Source organism: Epinephelus lanceolatus, chromosome 6 (genome assembly GCF_041903045.1).
Source record: "Epinephelus lanceolatus isolate andai-2023 chromosome 6, ASM4190304v1, whole genome shotgun sequence".
Taxonomy (NCBI): domain Eukaryota; kingdom Metazoa; phylum Chordata; class Actinopteri; order Perciformes; family Serranidae; genus Epinephelus; species Epinephelus lanceolatus.
The window spans coordinates 27647186-27665008 of NC_135739.1; the positions used below are offsets into that span (position 1 = coordinate 27647186).

Here is a 17823-nt window from a genome sequence, read left to right on the forward strand (position 1 = left end):
TATTTAGTATTCTGCATTGCCATAGAAGCTCAAAGTGCATGAAAGGATAGAAAACTGAAATTTACTAACACAGGTCAGACAGTTACTGTACAGCAAACAGTGTTGGAGTTGGACCAGCTGAGAAGCAGCCAGACCATTAATCCCATTTCATTTACTTTCATTTATTTATACAGGAAACCAATTAAGAGTAGCATTTAGCAATTATTATGTCTGTCTTGTGTTGTGACGTTGAAGTAAAGCACTTAAAGGATAGGACTTATTGTTTTTGATCTGAAAGCAAAATTTAATGGCTCGATTATTCATGTAGTTCCCAAACGTCAGGGCGTAGGAAGGTGAGAGTGCAGCGGTGAGTCCGAGGGGGAAAGGTGTCATGACTCTTGTTGGCTCTGTTGTAAAGTCTTGCTTTTAATTCACTGGTTTCCTTTGTGGTGAGGGACCAAATTGGGAGACAGGAGAATAATGTAGAGAGAATGATTGCATGTAGGTTACACTCACACTCACCACCTACTTTTGCATCATTGCAATAAACTGAACTGCACAGAGTTATAAAGTGGCAGGTGTCCTTTCAGTGACAATAATCATCAGGAAAAAAAATGAATAAATAAAAACAAGGCGTGCTCAGGTTAAAAAAAACCCACACATCTTAAAGCTGAATCTGTACTTATTTTAAAGCAACTTGAAAATAGTGCTTAAATATAATGGGAAGCTGAGGCTCCTGAGTGCAGGCTTCACTACTGTGTATAATAATGAGGCCGCTTAAAGCTTTATAATGAGTTTAAAATGAACAGCCTAATTTATGGACTGCGCACATACATCATTTAACACCGTGTATTTCCTTTTCATGAGGTAACGCTGCCCTGCTGTTATATCATCATATCCTGTTGATGGGAAAACGAAACTTAAAAGTTGTGTTAGTCAAAGCAGCAAAATGTGCCTTTGACTTCCAGTGAGCACCTTCAAAATAAAATGATTATTATGTGTTCAAATTGGGAACAAAAGTACTGTGCGCTCACACACACACACACAAAATGAATGGGAATGGAATATTGACATGATGTTAATAAATGGGCCATGAGGGTAAGACTTTGCACACCTCATGTGGATGCACTTGTGAAGGGTAAGAGGCTTCAGGAGCAATTTAAACAGTGAGTAGATACTTCATGCATCACAGGCTTTTCCACCCTGACCAGAATCCAGTTCTCTGAAAAAACACAATGAGTACTTACTGTGGTCACATTTAAGGATATTGAACATTGTGCAAAATATTGTCAACCAGCTGCTTTAGTACAAACGAATCTGTGTCAGACTTCTGTCTTAAAACAATATTAGTGGAACCCTGCTGCTGCTGCAAAACAGCTTCGTCAATAGCTTCCACGTTGGTGGAAAGTTATGAAAACAATGCACATGTAACTGACTGAATGTGGAAAAACCGAGACATACTGTTCAATTTCTACATATTTTTCTTAGGAAATCGTGGGCTGTCCATCTTTTTTTTTTTAAAGAATCGGATGAATGTTTTCAGAATGTAATTTACACTAAAAAATGGAAAAACTTAAAGGGGTTGTAATTTATAGGTTATTATGCAATAGTTTTACCGGTCTGAGATCAAAGTGGGCTGTACGTGGTCCATGAGCTAATATGAGTTTCGCCTCTTTTATTTTGAAGGCAACGCCCTAATACTTCCGGTCTCATTCAGGCTGGATACGTCACATCACTTGACAACAGCCAATGCTTTGCGCACCTTCATCTTCCTGGAAAGTGATTCAGCTGCTTTTCCCTGACTTTGTTCATATAAGGAGGTAAAACTAAAATACTCGTCTTTAATATCTTTTATAAAACTAAAATATGAAGTTGCTGTCTCCTGGAACAGCTGTGATGTGTTTCAGGTTACGTATAGTGTAGGACTGATGTGCCAGTTGTTTGCACGGCTGATATACACATGTGCTGCAGGGCTGGATCTGTAACTGACGACTGTTTGGTTATCAAGTTTAATCTAGATTCTCTCTTTAGTTTCGGCGCGTTTATAATAAGCAACTGCAAGTAACGTGATGACTGTTTAAATTAGACACTATTTTATAAGAGTACTCGTGCATAAATTGTCCACTGCATTTTACTTAATTAGGTGTTTTGTTATGGGCAAAACACAACTAATGATAAAGTGTTTCACCCTTATTTAAATTGCATGGACAACATTCAGTACATGCACAAACAAATCTTAATACTGAACTGACTGAAGTGCATTTTAACAGTGATGTGTTCACTTACTGATGTAAGTACTGAAGTGCATGAGTTAACTACATAATCAGTGATCAGTCCTTGCACTGAACCTTACAGAATTATTGGAATTATAAAAATGATTTGGTATTTCTACCACTAGACTCAATACAGTTTGCTGCTGACCATCATACAATATAAGATCATATATTTTATATTCACTCACCGGCCACTTTATTAGGTACACCTGTTTCACTGCTCGTTAATGCAAATAGCTAATCAGCCATTCATGTGGCAGCAATTCAATGCATATAGGCATGTAGACATGGATGAAACGACCTGCTGAAGTTCAAACTGAGCATCAGAATGGGGAAGAAAGGGGATTTAAGTAACTTTGAATGTGACATGATTGTTGGTGCCAAAATATTTCAGAAACTGCTGATCTACTGGGATTTTCACACACAACAATCTCTAGGGTTTACAGAGGATGGTCCGAGAAGGGAAAATATCCAGTGAGTTGCAGTTCTCTGGGCCAAAATGTCTTGTTGATGCCAGAGGTCAGAGGTCTGCAGAAGACCATCTCTGAATGAACAACACATTGAACCTCAAAGTAGATGGGCTACAGCAGCAGAAGACCACACCAGGTGCCACTCCTGTCAGCTAACAACAGGAAACTGAAGCTACAATTCACACAGACTCACCAAAACTGGACAATAGAAGATTGGAAAAATGTTGCCTGGTCTGATGAGTATCGATTTCTGCTGCGACATTCAGATGGTAGAGTCAGAATTTGGCGTAAACAACATGAAAGCATGGATCCATCCTGCCTTGTATCAACGGTTCAGGCTGCTGGTGGTGGTGGTGTAATGGTGTGGGGGATATTTTCTTGGCACACTTTGGGCCCCTTAGTACCAACTGAGCATGGTTCAAACACCACAGCCTACCTGAGTATTGTTGCTGACCAAGTCCATCCCTTAATGACCACAGTGTACCCATCCTCTGATGGCTACTTCCAGCAGGATAACGCACCATGTCACAAAGCTCAAATCATCTCAAACTGGTTTCTTGAACATGACGATGGGTTCACTGTACTCCAGTGGCCTCCATGGTTACCAGATCTCAATCCAATAGAGCACCTCTGGAATGTGGTGGAACGGGAGATTCTCATCAGGATGTGCAGCTGACAAATCTCCAGCGTCTGCATGATATCATCATGTCAATATGGACCAAAATCTCTGAGGAATGTTTCCAGCATCTTGTTGAATCTATGACACCAAGAATTAAAAGAGGGTCCAACCCAGTACTAACAAGGTGTACCTAATAAAGTGGTCAGTGAGTGTCAATATATGATCTATTATGTGCTCCAAAGCCAGGTTCAAATGCCAGGTACATCTAACTTATACCATTTTAGTGTCTCAACTTGGAACCTGAATCATACTAAATGAGTCCACTTTACCTCAGTGGGTCATTAACATTTATCTTTAATGCAGCTGTTTATGTTTTGTGTTCAGACACTTTAAAGGCTCCAGACCAGCACAAGCTTCAGCTGAACAACCATCTACCATGGACTCCAGTCTAACCAGAAGCCAGCAGAAAACAATCTGCTCCCAGCTGGGAAGTGTCAAATTACGGCTGCTGTACAAGGCCAGCATCCATGGTTTCACTGGCCCGGCCTTCCACCAACGATGTGACAACCGCTGTCCCACATTGTCTGTGGGCTATAACGCCTCCGGTTATGTCTTTGGAGGCTACACCCAACAACCCTTCACTCAGTCTGGACAGTACGTGCACGATAATCAGGCCTTTCTTTTCACCTTCAGAGGAGAAAGGCTCGTCAAATATCCGGTTACTGGCCCCGCTAATGCATTGAGAATGATAGCCAACTCTGGTCCATATTTTGGAGAAGCGTTCGTTCTTGTTAATGCAAGCAAAGCAGTTGTCTATAGCAATCCAGGAAGTTATTACAACTTCAGTGCTGCAGAAATGCATGGCAACGACCTGAACCTGACTGAGTGTGAAGTCTATGAAGTCGAGGGTGAGTTCTCCCCAACAGGCAAATATTGATTTTTAGCATGTTTCAAACAGATTGTATCTCACATCAAGCACAAGGCATGCCTCATCAATACTGCTCCTGTCACAGTCCTGCAACTGATACACTTAGACTGAGCACTGAGCCCATTAACAAGAGCATTCATCTTTTCCTGCTTTCATAAACAGTGGATTGTTGCACTTGACACAATGGAAGCGAAGTGATAGTTCTGCCAGGATAAACACAATAAACAAACACCAACATTTTGGTTACCAGAAACCAGACTTCCCTGTAAAAGTAGACCTGTCTGGATTTATGTGGATACAAGACAGCCGGTCTGAACAGGATCAATATCTGCCTTCACTGCTCTGCTTTTTTTTTTAGATTTAATCATTTATTCGCTTAAATTTGTGGTTCATAACTTCAACATTTTTTTGAAAAGCTGATTGTTTTCTAAAAGCTGTTTTTGCTCTTCAACAGAGATCCCAGAATTTGAGAAGCCATGGAGGCCGGTGGTGTGGGAAAATGAGTAAGCTGCACAGGGCACCACTTTTCATCATATAAATGCTACTACTGTACTGTTCTTTGATATGTCACAGTGTACTGCACTGTGTCATGTTATTCAAAAAGGACCTGAGGAAATTATGATTGAGGAGGTTTTAAAACTGCTCTTGTTTCCTCAGGAAGAGGACAGAGCTGATGGACAGCATTAAGCTCTACTGCCCCATGGTCAACTCTGTGTCTCAGGTTCGGGTTCTGCTCATCGGACCAGTTGGAGCTGGAAAGTCCAGCTTCTTTAATTCTATCAACTCTGTGTTTAGAGGCCATGTCAGCAACCAGGCCATCGCTGGCAGCTCTACCACCAGCCTCACTACGCAGGTTAGTTGGGGTCCTAGTTGGAGCAATCAGTGCATCAACCTCTTTACAGTTATGTCATTGTAAATGATGTTTTTTAACCCCTGTTCATCCAAAAAATAAGCAGCAATAATCCACCCTGACAACTATGATAATATGAAAATTCCATGCTAGCAGCTCGGTATTGGTCGGTTGGTCCACCATTTTGGTTACAACTGAAATAAGATATCTGCCTATGAATGCAAAATCTGGAGGTAAGGGGACAAGTATTCGGATGTCTGTTTGTAGTCTAAGTAGTATTGACCAATCAAGCAAAATGGTGGCATGCATGCTAACGGAGAGCAAAAAGAGGTGCAACGCACTGGCCGAAATGCAATCTCAGAACCCATCGTCTACCATCGCCTATCGTCTGACGTCCCTAGACGTTTATTAGCTGTAAAACTAAGTGAAAACTGGCCACTTGTGAAATAAACCAGCCATAGACGATGTCTCTCAGCTCCAAATCGGCTCTTACATCTCAATTATCAGCTGGCTACACTGGAGCCCCCGGAGTACTGGCCGTTGCCCCCAGAGGCTAAATCGAAGTCAGACGGTTACGAGATTGCGCCTGAAATATCTTAACAACTATTACACAAATTGCCACTAAATTTGGTACAGACTTTGATGGTGCCCAGAGGATAAACCCTGCTGACTTTGGTTATCCCCCGACTTTTCCTCTAGCACCATCAGTTTGTGTCAGCGACTACTGGATGGATTGCCCTGGAATTGTGTCCAGACCTTCATGTTCCCTCCTTGCTCTCGTGCCATCGTCAAGTCAGAATAAATGTTTAATGAATAATAAGTGGGCTAATAATTACCAGCACAGCTAACAACATTCCTGTCACGGATATGAAGTAGCTGGCTTAGGAGACACTGTGTGACTGTCTGTGCGGGGTGTCGGTCAGAACACAGGAGGCAGGTTTATCTTTTTTAGGATTTATTGCAGGAAGTCTGATAGGAATATATCAGTAGGTGTAATTTTATCTTTGTTCTTTGAGATCAGAAATCGAACTAACTGGGAAGGGTCTTGTGGTCAGCATTAAACTATTGGTCTGTTTAATAATAGAGTGCTCCTTAGCCAATCAGGAATTAGAGGTAATGATACATTACTGTAAATTAAAGGGAGCATGGCCTGAATTCTGCACCCTGAGCACTCTTATGTACAGTTCCCATCAGCTTTATCTGTACTCTTTGTTGTTTAGTGCTCATTAGCAAATGTTAGCATGGTAACACACAATTCTAAGGCTATACTAAGATGGTGAAAAGTAGCATTGTCATTTTAAGCATGTTAGCATGCTAACATTAGCATTTGCCTCAATGGAGCAGTGTGAAGGTTTTAGTGGCTCCTAGCAGTGAGGTTGCAGATTGCATACAACTCAACACTCATACGCTCACACCTCCTTTACCAAGTGTGTTCAAAACCCTATGGTGGCCTTCAGGTAACGTAAAAACCTGTGTAGTGGCCTATTCAACATACCACAGTTCCTAGGCCACTTAGTTTGTGTGATGTCTGGTGTTTCTGTTCCTTCTCTGAAGAGCCACAGTACTCTCATGAGGCAGGGAAAAGTTTAATGAGGTTTACTGAGAATCCAAAAAAGAAAAAGAAAACAAGAGACCAAGTTCTTCCAAAGTTACATCTTGCACTGTCCACTACCGACTCAATGGCCTTGAGTGCTGATGACAAAGCTAATAGCTGCACTTACTGTCAACAGCTGTCTTTGTGGTTGCCAGTCATGTACACTTTGCCAGTCCTGCAAGCTTTTTAAAAAGGTGGAGTGAGTGAAGTGAGTCATGAATAATTATCACCATCCATTACCTCTCGACAGTTTCGCACCTACTCAGTGAAAGCTGGACGAGGAGGAAAACCTCTGCCAATCATCCTGTGTGATACCATGGGATTGGAGGAAAACACAGGGGCGGGGCTTGACACTGATGATATCATCAGCATCCTCAAAGGTCATCTACCAAACAGTTATCAGGTAGATCTTATGGTTACATTAAAGGGATAGTGCACTCAAAAATGAAAATTCAGCCATTATCTACTCACCCATATGCCGATGGAGGCTCTGGTGAAGTTTTAGAGTCCTCACAACACTTACGGAGATCCGAGGGGGAAGTGGGTAGCAGCACAACTGCACACCTAATGGCTGACGGCGACCCAGATTAAAACGCCCAAAAACACATAATTGAACCACAAAATATCTCCATACTGCTCATCCATAGTGATCCAAGTGTCCTGAAGCCCTGACATAAAAAGTTGTTTGGAAAAACGTCATTTAAACTCTGTTTTTAGCCTCACTGTAGCCTGTAGCTCTGACTGCCTCTGTGTACACTGTGCTGATGTGTGTGCACTTGCGCGAGACCGTGAGACACCGCCTTCATGTGTGTTCACATGCTTTCGCTGGTCTCACGCGCAAGCGCGCACACGTGAGCATGGTCCACAGAGAGGCAGCTAGAGCTACAGGCTACAGTGAGGCTAAAAGGGCACTTGGATCACTACGGACAAGCAGTATGGAGATATTTTGTGGTTTCAATTCTGTGTTCTTGGACGTTTTAATCTGGGTCGCCGTCAGCCATTAGGCGTGCAGTTGTGCTGCTACCCACTTCCCCCTCGGATCTCCGTAAGTGTTGTGAGGACTCTAAAACTTCACCAGAGCCTCCATCGGCATATGGGTGAGTAGATAATGGCTGAATTTTCATTTTTGGATGCACTATCCCTTTAAGCACAATGATAAGCAGATGAAGCTGCACTGATTTGGTTTTAGTTTTGTTCTTTTTCTCAAATGGTCCTCTTCTTTTCACCCATATGACTCAGTTCAACCCCTCTGCTCCTCTGCATCACGAAGCCAGCGGCTATCAGAAGTCCCCAGGTCTCAAGGACAAGATCCATTGTGTGGCCTACGTCATCGATGCCTGCAAGGTCTCCATCATGCCCGAAAAACTGGAGCACAAACTGGAAACTATCCGCAGAAAGGTCAACTTAATGGGTCTGTAAAAATGAGTCCCACATGGTAGTATTGGTATTGCTGCATCACCAAACCTCACTGAGTTAAATGTGATCTGATAAGAGTCATGAACTATACAAAAAGTAATTAATTTTGTTCCTGTAACAGTATAAATTCATGTGTATGGTACATGAATGATACAAATATTTTGAACACCATGTTGTTTGACATTCACAAACTATTAAAACGTGTAAGAACTTAACTATAGTACAGCATTTCACACTAATGTTAATGTACAGAACATACTGTATGACAGATGGCTGCATACACATATCCAATAACAAACAGAACTCCAGCAGTCAATGATATATTTACTTATATAATGTGAGTGAAACAAACACATTTCAGCTATGAAGCCACAACCATGAACCCCATGTATTGTTCAAGATTATGGAGTTGTGCACACTGCTTTTTTTCCCACCATATATTCTGCATACACATATCTTCTATAACAAAACATTAGAAAGCTAAATTAAAACATTTTTTAAAACTAATTCTTAATTGATTCAAAGACATTTAGCCCAGTCTAACCAAGACCAACATACAAATAGTCAAACAATACAATGTACGCTGTCCATAAATGATAGATAAAAGGAAAAAAAAACGAGAGATAAGAGAGAAAAATAGAAAAAAAAAAAAATAATTATAAAACTGATAAAAGGGGGGTGGGTGGCATGTTCCTTGTGTTATAACTGACAAAGCAGGACTCCACCTTCTCAAGAATGTCTTCCTCTGGAGTCTCAAGTTGCATGTTATTTCTTCCATATTATGGACTCACCACAAGTGCGCTACCCATGACTGAAATGTTGACACAGTGATCAGTGATCAGTGATCAGTGATCGTGATCGGTGCCGATCGGACTGGGTATCGGCACCGATCACGTTATTTTTACAAAATCGGAATCAGTAATAAAAGATCGGAGGAATCAAAACAACAAAAATGGCCAGGTTTTTCATCTATGTTGTTCATTGCTGACTCTGCTTTCCAATGTATTGTAACCAGGCGTCCTGGGTTCGCCTAACTGAGTGCAGCTAATGAGCAATAAACGGACAGGAGTCGAGACAACAGGTTCAGCGGCCACCGCTTCTCTCATTATTCCGGGCAGCACAGCCACACCTAAAGGCCCATTTATGCTCCCTTTATGTATGAAAATGTGTACGTCCGTTTCAAACGATGTTACCGTCACTGCCCACATACTTCCATGCGCCCTTTACGTTGGCATGGGTGTTAACCAATATATCCACCAGGAGGCAGCCCAGCATCAAAAGTTTATGACAACAACAAACTCAAAAACAAACATGGCGACTGTGGAGGAGATATTGATAATGTACCTCTTGCATAAAAGACAAAAACAGAGGCAGCGTTGTAGGAGGCGGTGGTCGGTGAGGCCGTTAAATACATCGCGACTGGAGGACGGAGAATTCTTTTCTTTAGTACTGCCGATGAGAAATATTGAATTGTTATTTCTTCTTCGTGTCTCACCAGAGCTACGTATCGGGTAGTGACAGCAACACTGCCTCCACGGTTCCCGGTGGTACTGCTCCGTTTGGCCTGTATCCGTAAGCTTTATGGAAACGTGCAGAAATACGGACGAAATGAACGTGGAGCACGGACAGAAGGCTCCGTCCGTATCTGGATCCGTATTTAACGTTGAGCATAAATGGGCCTTAACGGTGGAACCTTGCCTACCACAGCCCTATGGCAACTCTGGAGGCACAATTTGTTTACAATTCAGAATTTGTTTACAATTTGTGCTGCTGAACCACCAATAAGCTTTTTGGATACTATTTAAATAAAAAACAAACCTTATGGGTCAACTTGGATGCTTTCTTCTTTTTTTCTTTCTTAATGCTTTGCAAAGTATCGGATCGGACTCGGTATCGGACTCGGTTTTAAAATAAAGGACTCGGTATCGGATCAGATGCAAAAAAAATGTGATCGGGATATCCCTAATTTTAACTGATTTACAGTAATTCTCTTAATGGTTGCCAGTAGGTGAATTGAAAGAAGAGGAAAATTAATTGTCATTATAATTATTACTATTATTCTATTTGTTTCTATTTATTTTTATTTTATTTTCTCTCTGGTTTTTTTGTCTGTCATTTATGGAGAGTGTACATTGTATTGTCTGACTATACAAACTGGAAATGGAACAGTAGCATAGTAACTAGACAAACTGCAGTACAGTACAGTAGATGTGCAGATGTTAGAATTTGAACTTTTTTTGTTTATTTCCAGGGATTCCTCAGCTGGTCCTGATGACTAAAGTGGATGAAGCCTGTCCCTTTGTTTCACAGGACATCAGGAACATTTATAGGAGCGGCTACATCGAGGAACTGGTGAGAATAGAGTAGGATTTTATTCAAACAAAGAAATGTTTGAATTTTTGATTCTTAGTTGTGCCCTTGGTGGAAGGATATAGGCCACATGAACATGCCATCTGAATCTCATTTAACTTAGTTTTTGTCATATTATTCAGTGTTCTTCTCTTGTGTACAGTAACCTCAGGTATACAGTAACATTCTTGTTGAATTGTAATGTGGAGTTATAACCTACAGAAACACACAAATGTAACACCAAAGATGGACCAAAGGAAAAAAAAAGTGACTTAAATTACTTCATTTTTTTGTCTTGTGGTGTTAAAAAGTATAAACTACCTTCTTTGCGTTGCTTCTGTGATCCAGATGCAGGAGGTCAGCGCTCGACTCGGTGTGCCGATGTCCTGCGTCATTCCGGTGAAGAACTACAGCAAAGAGTTGGAACTGGACCTGCACTGTGACATCCTGCTGCTCACTGCCATTATCCAGATGCTTCGTGCTGCCGACAGTTACTTCGATGACCTCAGTGAACGATTCAGCAACATTGAAACCAAAGAATAGTAAGAATAAGCACAGCAGATGTTTATAAAATGTTCCTCAAAATGACCCACCGTCCAGCAGGTCAGATCCAAGATGGAAGCCGTGTAGTTGTGACAGGTGGTCAACATTTAAAAACAGGTACAAACAGTGTATGTCTCATTTTTATTACCTGAATCAGTTTTGTTGTTGTATAATATATGTAACTGCCACACATGGTATCTTGGGGCCTTTCTCTACTAATCAAGTTTTTCCTGCCACATTAGTGCATGTATGGAAAGGTTATACAGCTGATTACATATATCCAAATCTGATTTAACTGAAACTGAGACTTTATAATATTGTAAAGAATTATACAAAGCAGTTCATATTGACAGTATTGTTTGAAAGTTTGGATTTTCTGCCACAAAAGCTCGACTGGCTACAGTCAGAGGAATGCTCTGTGTGTTTATATGGTCTTTTCTTTATGCTTTTAGGTTGTAGAAAGTCGTCTTTACAAATACATGTTATCCGTACGGAGGGTTTCTTTTTGTCCACAGAACACAAAACATTGTACAATCATTTAACTCTCTTTCTTCTGGTGTTTAAATGATCATGTTTTTTTATGTATGTTAAAAAAGCCATTATTGAAGGAAAGATGAAAAACATAAATGTATTAGGTGATTCCAAACTTTTGAGCAGTGGCGTGTTGCAGTAGCTGCTGAACATTATGCATCCAGAGGCCTGCACTACAAAGCTAGTTCAGCTTACCCAGGATATATTTTCGTTACCTGGCTTGACAAAGCCCTAACATTGGCCGTCTGGATAACCGGTACTACAAACCTGGTTATCAAATAATTCCGTCAACTCTGGGTTTTCCTATCCAGCCATGAGCGAAAAACTGGCCTGCAACGAGACAGTAAAATGTCACTGATGGGGGATGTAAATGATACTCTGTTATTTTATAATGGAAATATAGAGATATTGAAAATACTATCTAAAAAGTCACTGTTGGCTGAGTCTTAAATTACGTGTAGGTATCACTGGACTATAAGTGACATAGTATTGAGTATTTGTTGCCCTTTTGTTGGGTGATGATGAAACTACTTTTAATATGTTAAGTAAAACACTTTAAAGTGATGTCAGTGTTTCTGCTACTGCAATGAAGGGTGGAAAAGTATCCTAGTGAATGACTGATGACGTCTATCTGACCGAGAAGTTGCATTTATAATAACAGGAGCCAATTAACAGTGTGGATTATTTTACTAATAAAATATTATCTTTTTTTCAGTTCTCATGACACAGGTATGTCATTATTTTGAGCTGCAGTGATGGAATCAGAGTGTAAAAGTAGCAGCACCGTCACTGTGGACTAATATAAACTTTTCACAAGTTAAAATCCTCCTAAAATCATGTGTTTAGTGTTGTAGAGCCTTGGAACAATGAAATGACCTTTAACACTATATAGGCTCCTCTTTTTTTAACCTGTCACTCCAGACTTTTGTCCATGGATACTTTTTTCTTCAGTGATCTGATTGGTCAGAGGTAAGGGTGTTGATAGGCTGTGATCCGATACTCTGAAGTTAACCTGCTTTGGAGAAGGTTAGCTGTTTAGCATCAGTTACCATGGTGATTTATCCTGATAAAGAGAACCAGCTTCGTAGTAGTGAATTCCAGAGTCAACCCAGGAGTTACCTTGCTAACTCCAAATCCTGCTTTGTAGTGGAGGCCTCTGGAAAAGTTTGTACTCTGTATGTGCTCCACAGACACCAACAGTGCTTGTACCAAACTCTCATAAATGTTTTCAGTGTATTTATTCCAATGCCTGTTGTATTTTTCCAAAAAGCTTTCTACAGTAGTAAGTCTATTTCTTAACAGTATTTGACCCCCAGTTTCTCAAGTGTTAGATAAAACCACATGTATTGTTACGTTTCGTGTTGTGCCTCAAGTTGTGTCACTTGACAATAAGGACAGGATGTCATGAATCTGGAAACTTCCTTTGTATGTTGTCAATAAAAGCTCCAAGTGCATGAACAGAAAAACTGAGATTTATTAATGCAGGTCAGACAGTTACTGTACAGCAAACAGTGTTGTGAGTCAAACCAGCGGAGGAGCAGTCCCTCTCTGTGTAACAGGACTGTGGCGTTACAGCAAACTGTAAACTACATGACACACATCCCTCTAATCTGACTCACCGCCTGCTTTTGCATCACTGAAATGAACTGAATTAGAGTGGATTATAAATTGGCGGCCGTCCTCTCAGCAACAGTAATCATCAGTTAAAAAATAATTATGCTCTGTGCTCAGGATAACTTCGAAACAAACAGACAAACAAACAAACGCACATCTTGAAATAGTGTTTAAAATATCAATGTCGTGTTAGTGCACATAAAAGATTGGGAGCTCTTGGCCACAGTTTACATTGAACTGGTTGTACAACTTTGTAACTGTCACAGGCGTGACCAACGAGAATGATGCACAATAGTGAAGACAGAATGTCCTGGAAATGCAAAAACACACCTGGGATACAGTTATATTCAGCCAGTCAGCTTCCTGTCTCTCCCTTTCCATGATATTGATGCTTTTCATCCAGTCAACTTGCTCAGTGGCCACCAGTGGGAGAACTGTGGTCGTACTGGGAGGATCCTGGTGGAAATGATATCCAGCACATCTGACAATAAGATCAGATGACAAGATTGTTGGGGGGGGGGGGGGGGGGGGGGGTCAGGTCGATGGGATAACGGAGGAAGACCACCGGGGGACGGAGCTCTTATGGCACAGCTGACGCTCTCCGACATTTCAAACTGTGGAAACGGCTTTCCTCTCACCAGCCAACGGCTTCAGTCATCAACAGAAAAAAAGGCAGCCACGTGAAGAAGAAAACGTTTCAACTTCAACCACGTGAGTTACAGTGCAGAACGCACATGTACACACACACACACATCCATGAACACACACTCACACACACGAACAAGTACACATGGGCTGGGTCAGAGTCCAAAGGCTGATTTCAGTGACAACCAGAGTGGAGAATAAAGCAGGACGTTTGGCACCTAAGCTGCAGCTGTCTGCCTGCGAGCACAGCGTTGACATGCAGACATGTTAAAGCAAAACACAGACTTTATGGCTAATTGTTGTATTTGTCAACTTGGTACACGTACAACAAAATAATCCTTGTGTCCTTAGATCACTGGCTATGGTCCTCACTCTTACTGTAGATATTAGCGTTGCAATAAGTACAGTGTTTGTCTCATATTTAGATTAATCTTTTTAGTTAGCGGTCCCATGTAACTATAAGTGAGACATTAATTTGTCTAGCACATGTGGATTTTACTTCTCACAGAAATCTACCAGATTTACCTGCATACTGCTGAAGATCTCTCAACATCCAGCTTTCAACCTTAGTAGTTGGCTGTTATTAAATTCAGTTAATACTGAAGAGTTAGCACTGAGCAACACAGCCAGCGGTCCGCCATGGACACAAGAAAGATTAAGGTATCCACATGCTGTTCTCATTGCGTAAAGGATTAATTAAAAGCGTGTTATTTTAACCTGACAGGGCAAAGAAGGCGTTGGCACAGCTGTGCAAATGGCCCGAGGACTGTTTGGCAATGACGAGAGAATATTACAACTTAATCTTGCTTATTAATGTTATGCAAGGCGTTTATTTAGGGATGAATTGTGCTATGTAAGAGATACTGCAGGACATACACTGGACTGGGTATGTGGTATCGACGGCAAATTCCGACCGGTATGAAGGGGTGATGACTTGCAATACATTCAGTGGGTGTTGTCTGCATTGCGTTAATAAAACAAACAGATACAGTGTCTTCACGATTACTGTGATGGATTATCAGGCTCTGTAGAAGCCAGAAAATCAAAAGCCTCAAAGTCTCAAACTGAAATGTCTGTCTGCAGACACCAGAGACAATTTGTGCAACTTAAAAAACATATTTGTCTTCTTACCCGTAGTGCTATTTGTCAGTCTAGATTGGTTTGGTGTGAGTTGCGGAGTGTTGGAGATATCAGCCACAGAGATGACGGCACTCAGGCTTGTGGCGCTCACATTACCAAAAAATACACTTGAAAACCCAATAGCAATGTCTCTTTCCAGAAATCATGACCCGCTTACTCAAGATAATCCACAGACCTTGTTGGAGTCTTTGTCGACACTTTTTTCGACATGGTCTGACTCTCCAGTCAGAGAGCTCACGTCAAGCTTGAGACTGTTTGCCTGAAGCAGGATGCTGTCAGTAGGAGGGAGGTCACCATATTTGACTTGTGTAATGTCTCCGACAATGATCTCTGACACTAAAATCTGGGTCACCTGCCCCCCTTTGGACATGGTGAACTTCTGCATCTTCTCTATGTGACTCTGGAGGCCACAGAGCTGCTTCTGTTTGCTCCAGTCATGTAACCAGGACCACGCAGACCACTGAAAGCAGGATGGCAGCGCCTTCGATTCATCCAGTTTTTTTGTGACGTTTTGAGCACCACAAGCCAAGTAACATCTAGTTCCATTATATTCAAAAGAAGGCAGACATCTCAACGGTCAATATCTCCAACACTCGGCAACCCACACCAAAATAATCTAGACTGATAAACAGCTCTACAGGTAAGAGGAAAAAATAAGTATATATTTTTTTGTTATTGTATTTCCAACTGAGTCATTAAAAGTATAAAAAGGATGGAACGGGCACATAAAGGGAAAAGAGCTGTTCACACAATGATGGTTGCATGCTCGAAATCTGCAGGTAGTGACACACCTACAAAAAAAGCCAATTGAACTCTACTGGCATGAGCTGAAACTGGGATTAAAAGAAAAAAAAATAAATCACACACCTCAAGTCAGATCAACCCCTGACTCAAAACACAGCGCGGACACTAAGCACATTAGGATCTCTGCAGGTTGTCACTTTGGTTCTTCAGCGTTTGGACTCGACCGGATCGATCACACACTGTGCTTACGTCAACATCTAGAGAGATGACATTCAAATTCCAAATGGTAAAAAAAAAAAAAAAAAAAAAAAAAATTAACAAAGAACTTTTCCTTGTTTTTTTCTCTTCTCTTAAAGAACTGTACAAGATTATTACAAAAATCAATAATTAGTTATACATATTTATATGACAACATTGTTTACGTTATATTACTATAAAGAAATACAACTTTTGTGTTGTTCTTGTTTAAGACTGAATGCAGTATTCCTTTTTCAGGGTGCTGTGGCTTTAAAGATGGTTAATGTAGATCAATATATTTCTGTGCAGTCATCTTATAATATCTCTGCATCTTTATCACTATCATTGAAAATGAGGTCCATATTGTGTGGACAGTGAATGTAAGGTAAATTCTCAGCTCTGTAAAAATAATCTAGGACAAATAAAACAACTGTAGTAGCAATGTCTGGCCACGGGGTGGAGCTAAATTACTCACCTCCATGAGGGATGCTATTTTGTATGTTAATTTAGCTTTCTTATAAGAACTCAACAAAACAGTGTCGGCAACGACCACTGAACATTAAATCAAGCCTTACTTGTCACATCAACTGTGAGGCAGAGAAGGTCACCAGACATTTTTTAGTTCACTCAAATGTAAACATTAAATGAAAGACAGGTGGCAGGTCCAGTCCTCCTCCTGTTTCCTCCCCCATCTTTTCAGCTACTTGCAGTCCGAGAAGCTGGTGAGCTCTGCTTCACCACCGGTTGGAAAAGGAATACTGCATTGACTCCGCTGCTTGTTTCTCCAACTTGTCTTCCTTAGCTCTAGTGTGCATCCTGCAGGGCAATACGAGACGGAGGCAGGTTCGTCTAGGCAGGGCCCTCCTTCGGAGAGGATGGGGTCTGGGATGTGGAGCTGGAGGAAGAGGAGGCAGAGCTCTTCAGGGAGCCCAGAGTCTTGCTGAACCACGAGTTCTTGGCAGCCTGGATCTCGGTCATCAGGACTCCCCGCTGGTGCTCAAGCTCCTGCAGAGTGACAAGAGGAGCAGAGAGGAGTCATCTACAACACTGCATGTTGTTGAGTAGCTCTGTATTTTCTCACATTAACTGACTGTCCAGCTACTAAACATATCTCCAATCATAAAGGAATGGTTTATGAAAACTGACTATTCAAATTTGCAGCCAAATTATCAACAGTCTTTCTAAGGCACTTAGGGAACTGTCTTCTAGCAGTTTCATATTCACTCTTGTACCTTCTATTGGACCGGGCTCAGCTACTTTTATATGCGCTGTCTCACATCTTCATCATATTTTTGAAGGTTATCAAGTTATTTTTGTTTTTCAGTGAAATGTCTTGACAGATATTTGATGGATTGCCACGAAACTTGATACAGATATCAACGTCCTCTTCAGGATTAACTGTAATAAACTTTGATCCCTTAATTATTCGTCTCGCCTCATTAACAGTTCAACATTTGGATCTGTCTAATACTTTGGTTTATTACCAAATTCCCACAAAACCAATAACATCACCATCAGTCTCAGCTGTTCTTTGTGTGTTGTGCTAATTAGCAAAAGTTAGCATGCTTATACAGTGCACTGAGATAAATTAAGATGCTGATAAATGAACCTGTTAAATATAAGCATGTTTACATTGTCACTGTTAGCATGTTGACATTAGCATTTAGCTAAAAGCACTGTTGTGCTTAAAGGATTTAGAGGTATCTAGCGATGAAGTTGCAGAACTCAGTGGCTGATGTGTAAATGCTAATAGCACTATCTGGATCAAGTGCTAGATTTTTCCGTTCGAGGTGGACTCCGTTGGAGAGGACCTGCTCTGTATGTCGATGTAAACGGCTCTTTCTAAGGTTACAAAAACACAACAATTCTTATTTTCAGGTGATTATAAACT

At 41.0% G+C, this 17823-nt stretch overlaps 2 protein-coding genes across 8 annotated transcripts in view; one reads left to right on the plus strand and one right to left on the minus strand.

The window, feature by feature from the left end:
- The first annotated feature begins 1681 nt into the window (after window positions 1-1681).
- Window positions 1682-13018, plus strand: LOC117253731 (interferon-induced protein 44-like). Of its 2 annotated transcripts, XR_013491719.1 has the most exons (9): window positions 1682-1799; window positions 3726-4249; window positions 4724-4772; window positions 4927-5122; window positions 6964-7116; window positions 7953-8124; window positions 10381-10481; window positions 10827-12910; window positions 12951-13018. XR_013491719.1 is itself a non-coding variant. In XM_033621387.2 (8 exons), the coding sequence occupies exons 1-8, from the start codon at window positions 1729-1731 to the stop codon at window positions 11019-11021; spliced, it is 1461 nt and encodes a 486-aa protein (XP_033477278.1). In that variant the 5' UTR covers window positions 1682-1728; the 3' UTR covers window positions 11022-13018. The 2 variants fall into 2 exon arrangements, 1 of the variants encoding a protein (XP_033477278.1); XM_033621387.2 differs by having other exon boundaries at window positions 10827-13018.
- rabgap1l (RAB GTPase activating protein 1-like) overlaps window positions 13005-17823 on the minus strand; it is a 138346-nt gene continuing 133527 nt past the window's right edge. For all 6 annotated transcript variants that reach the window (XM_078168887.1, XM_033620733.2, XM_078168886.1 and 3 more), the window contains one exon: window positions 13005-16937. In XM_078168887.1, coding sequence (XP_078025013.1) covers window positions 16782-16937 — 156 coding nt within the window. In that variant the 3' untranslated portion in view covers window positions 13005-16781. The remainder of the gene's footprint in view (window positions 16938-17823) is intronic.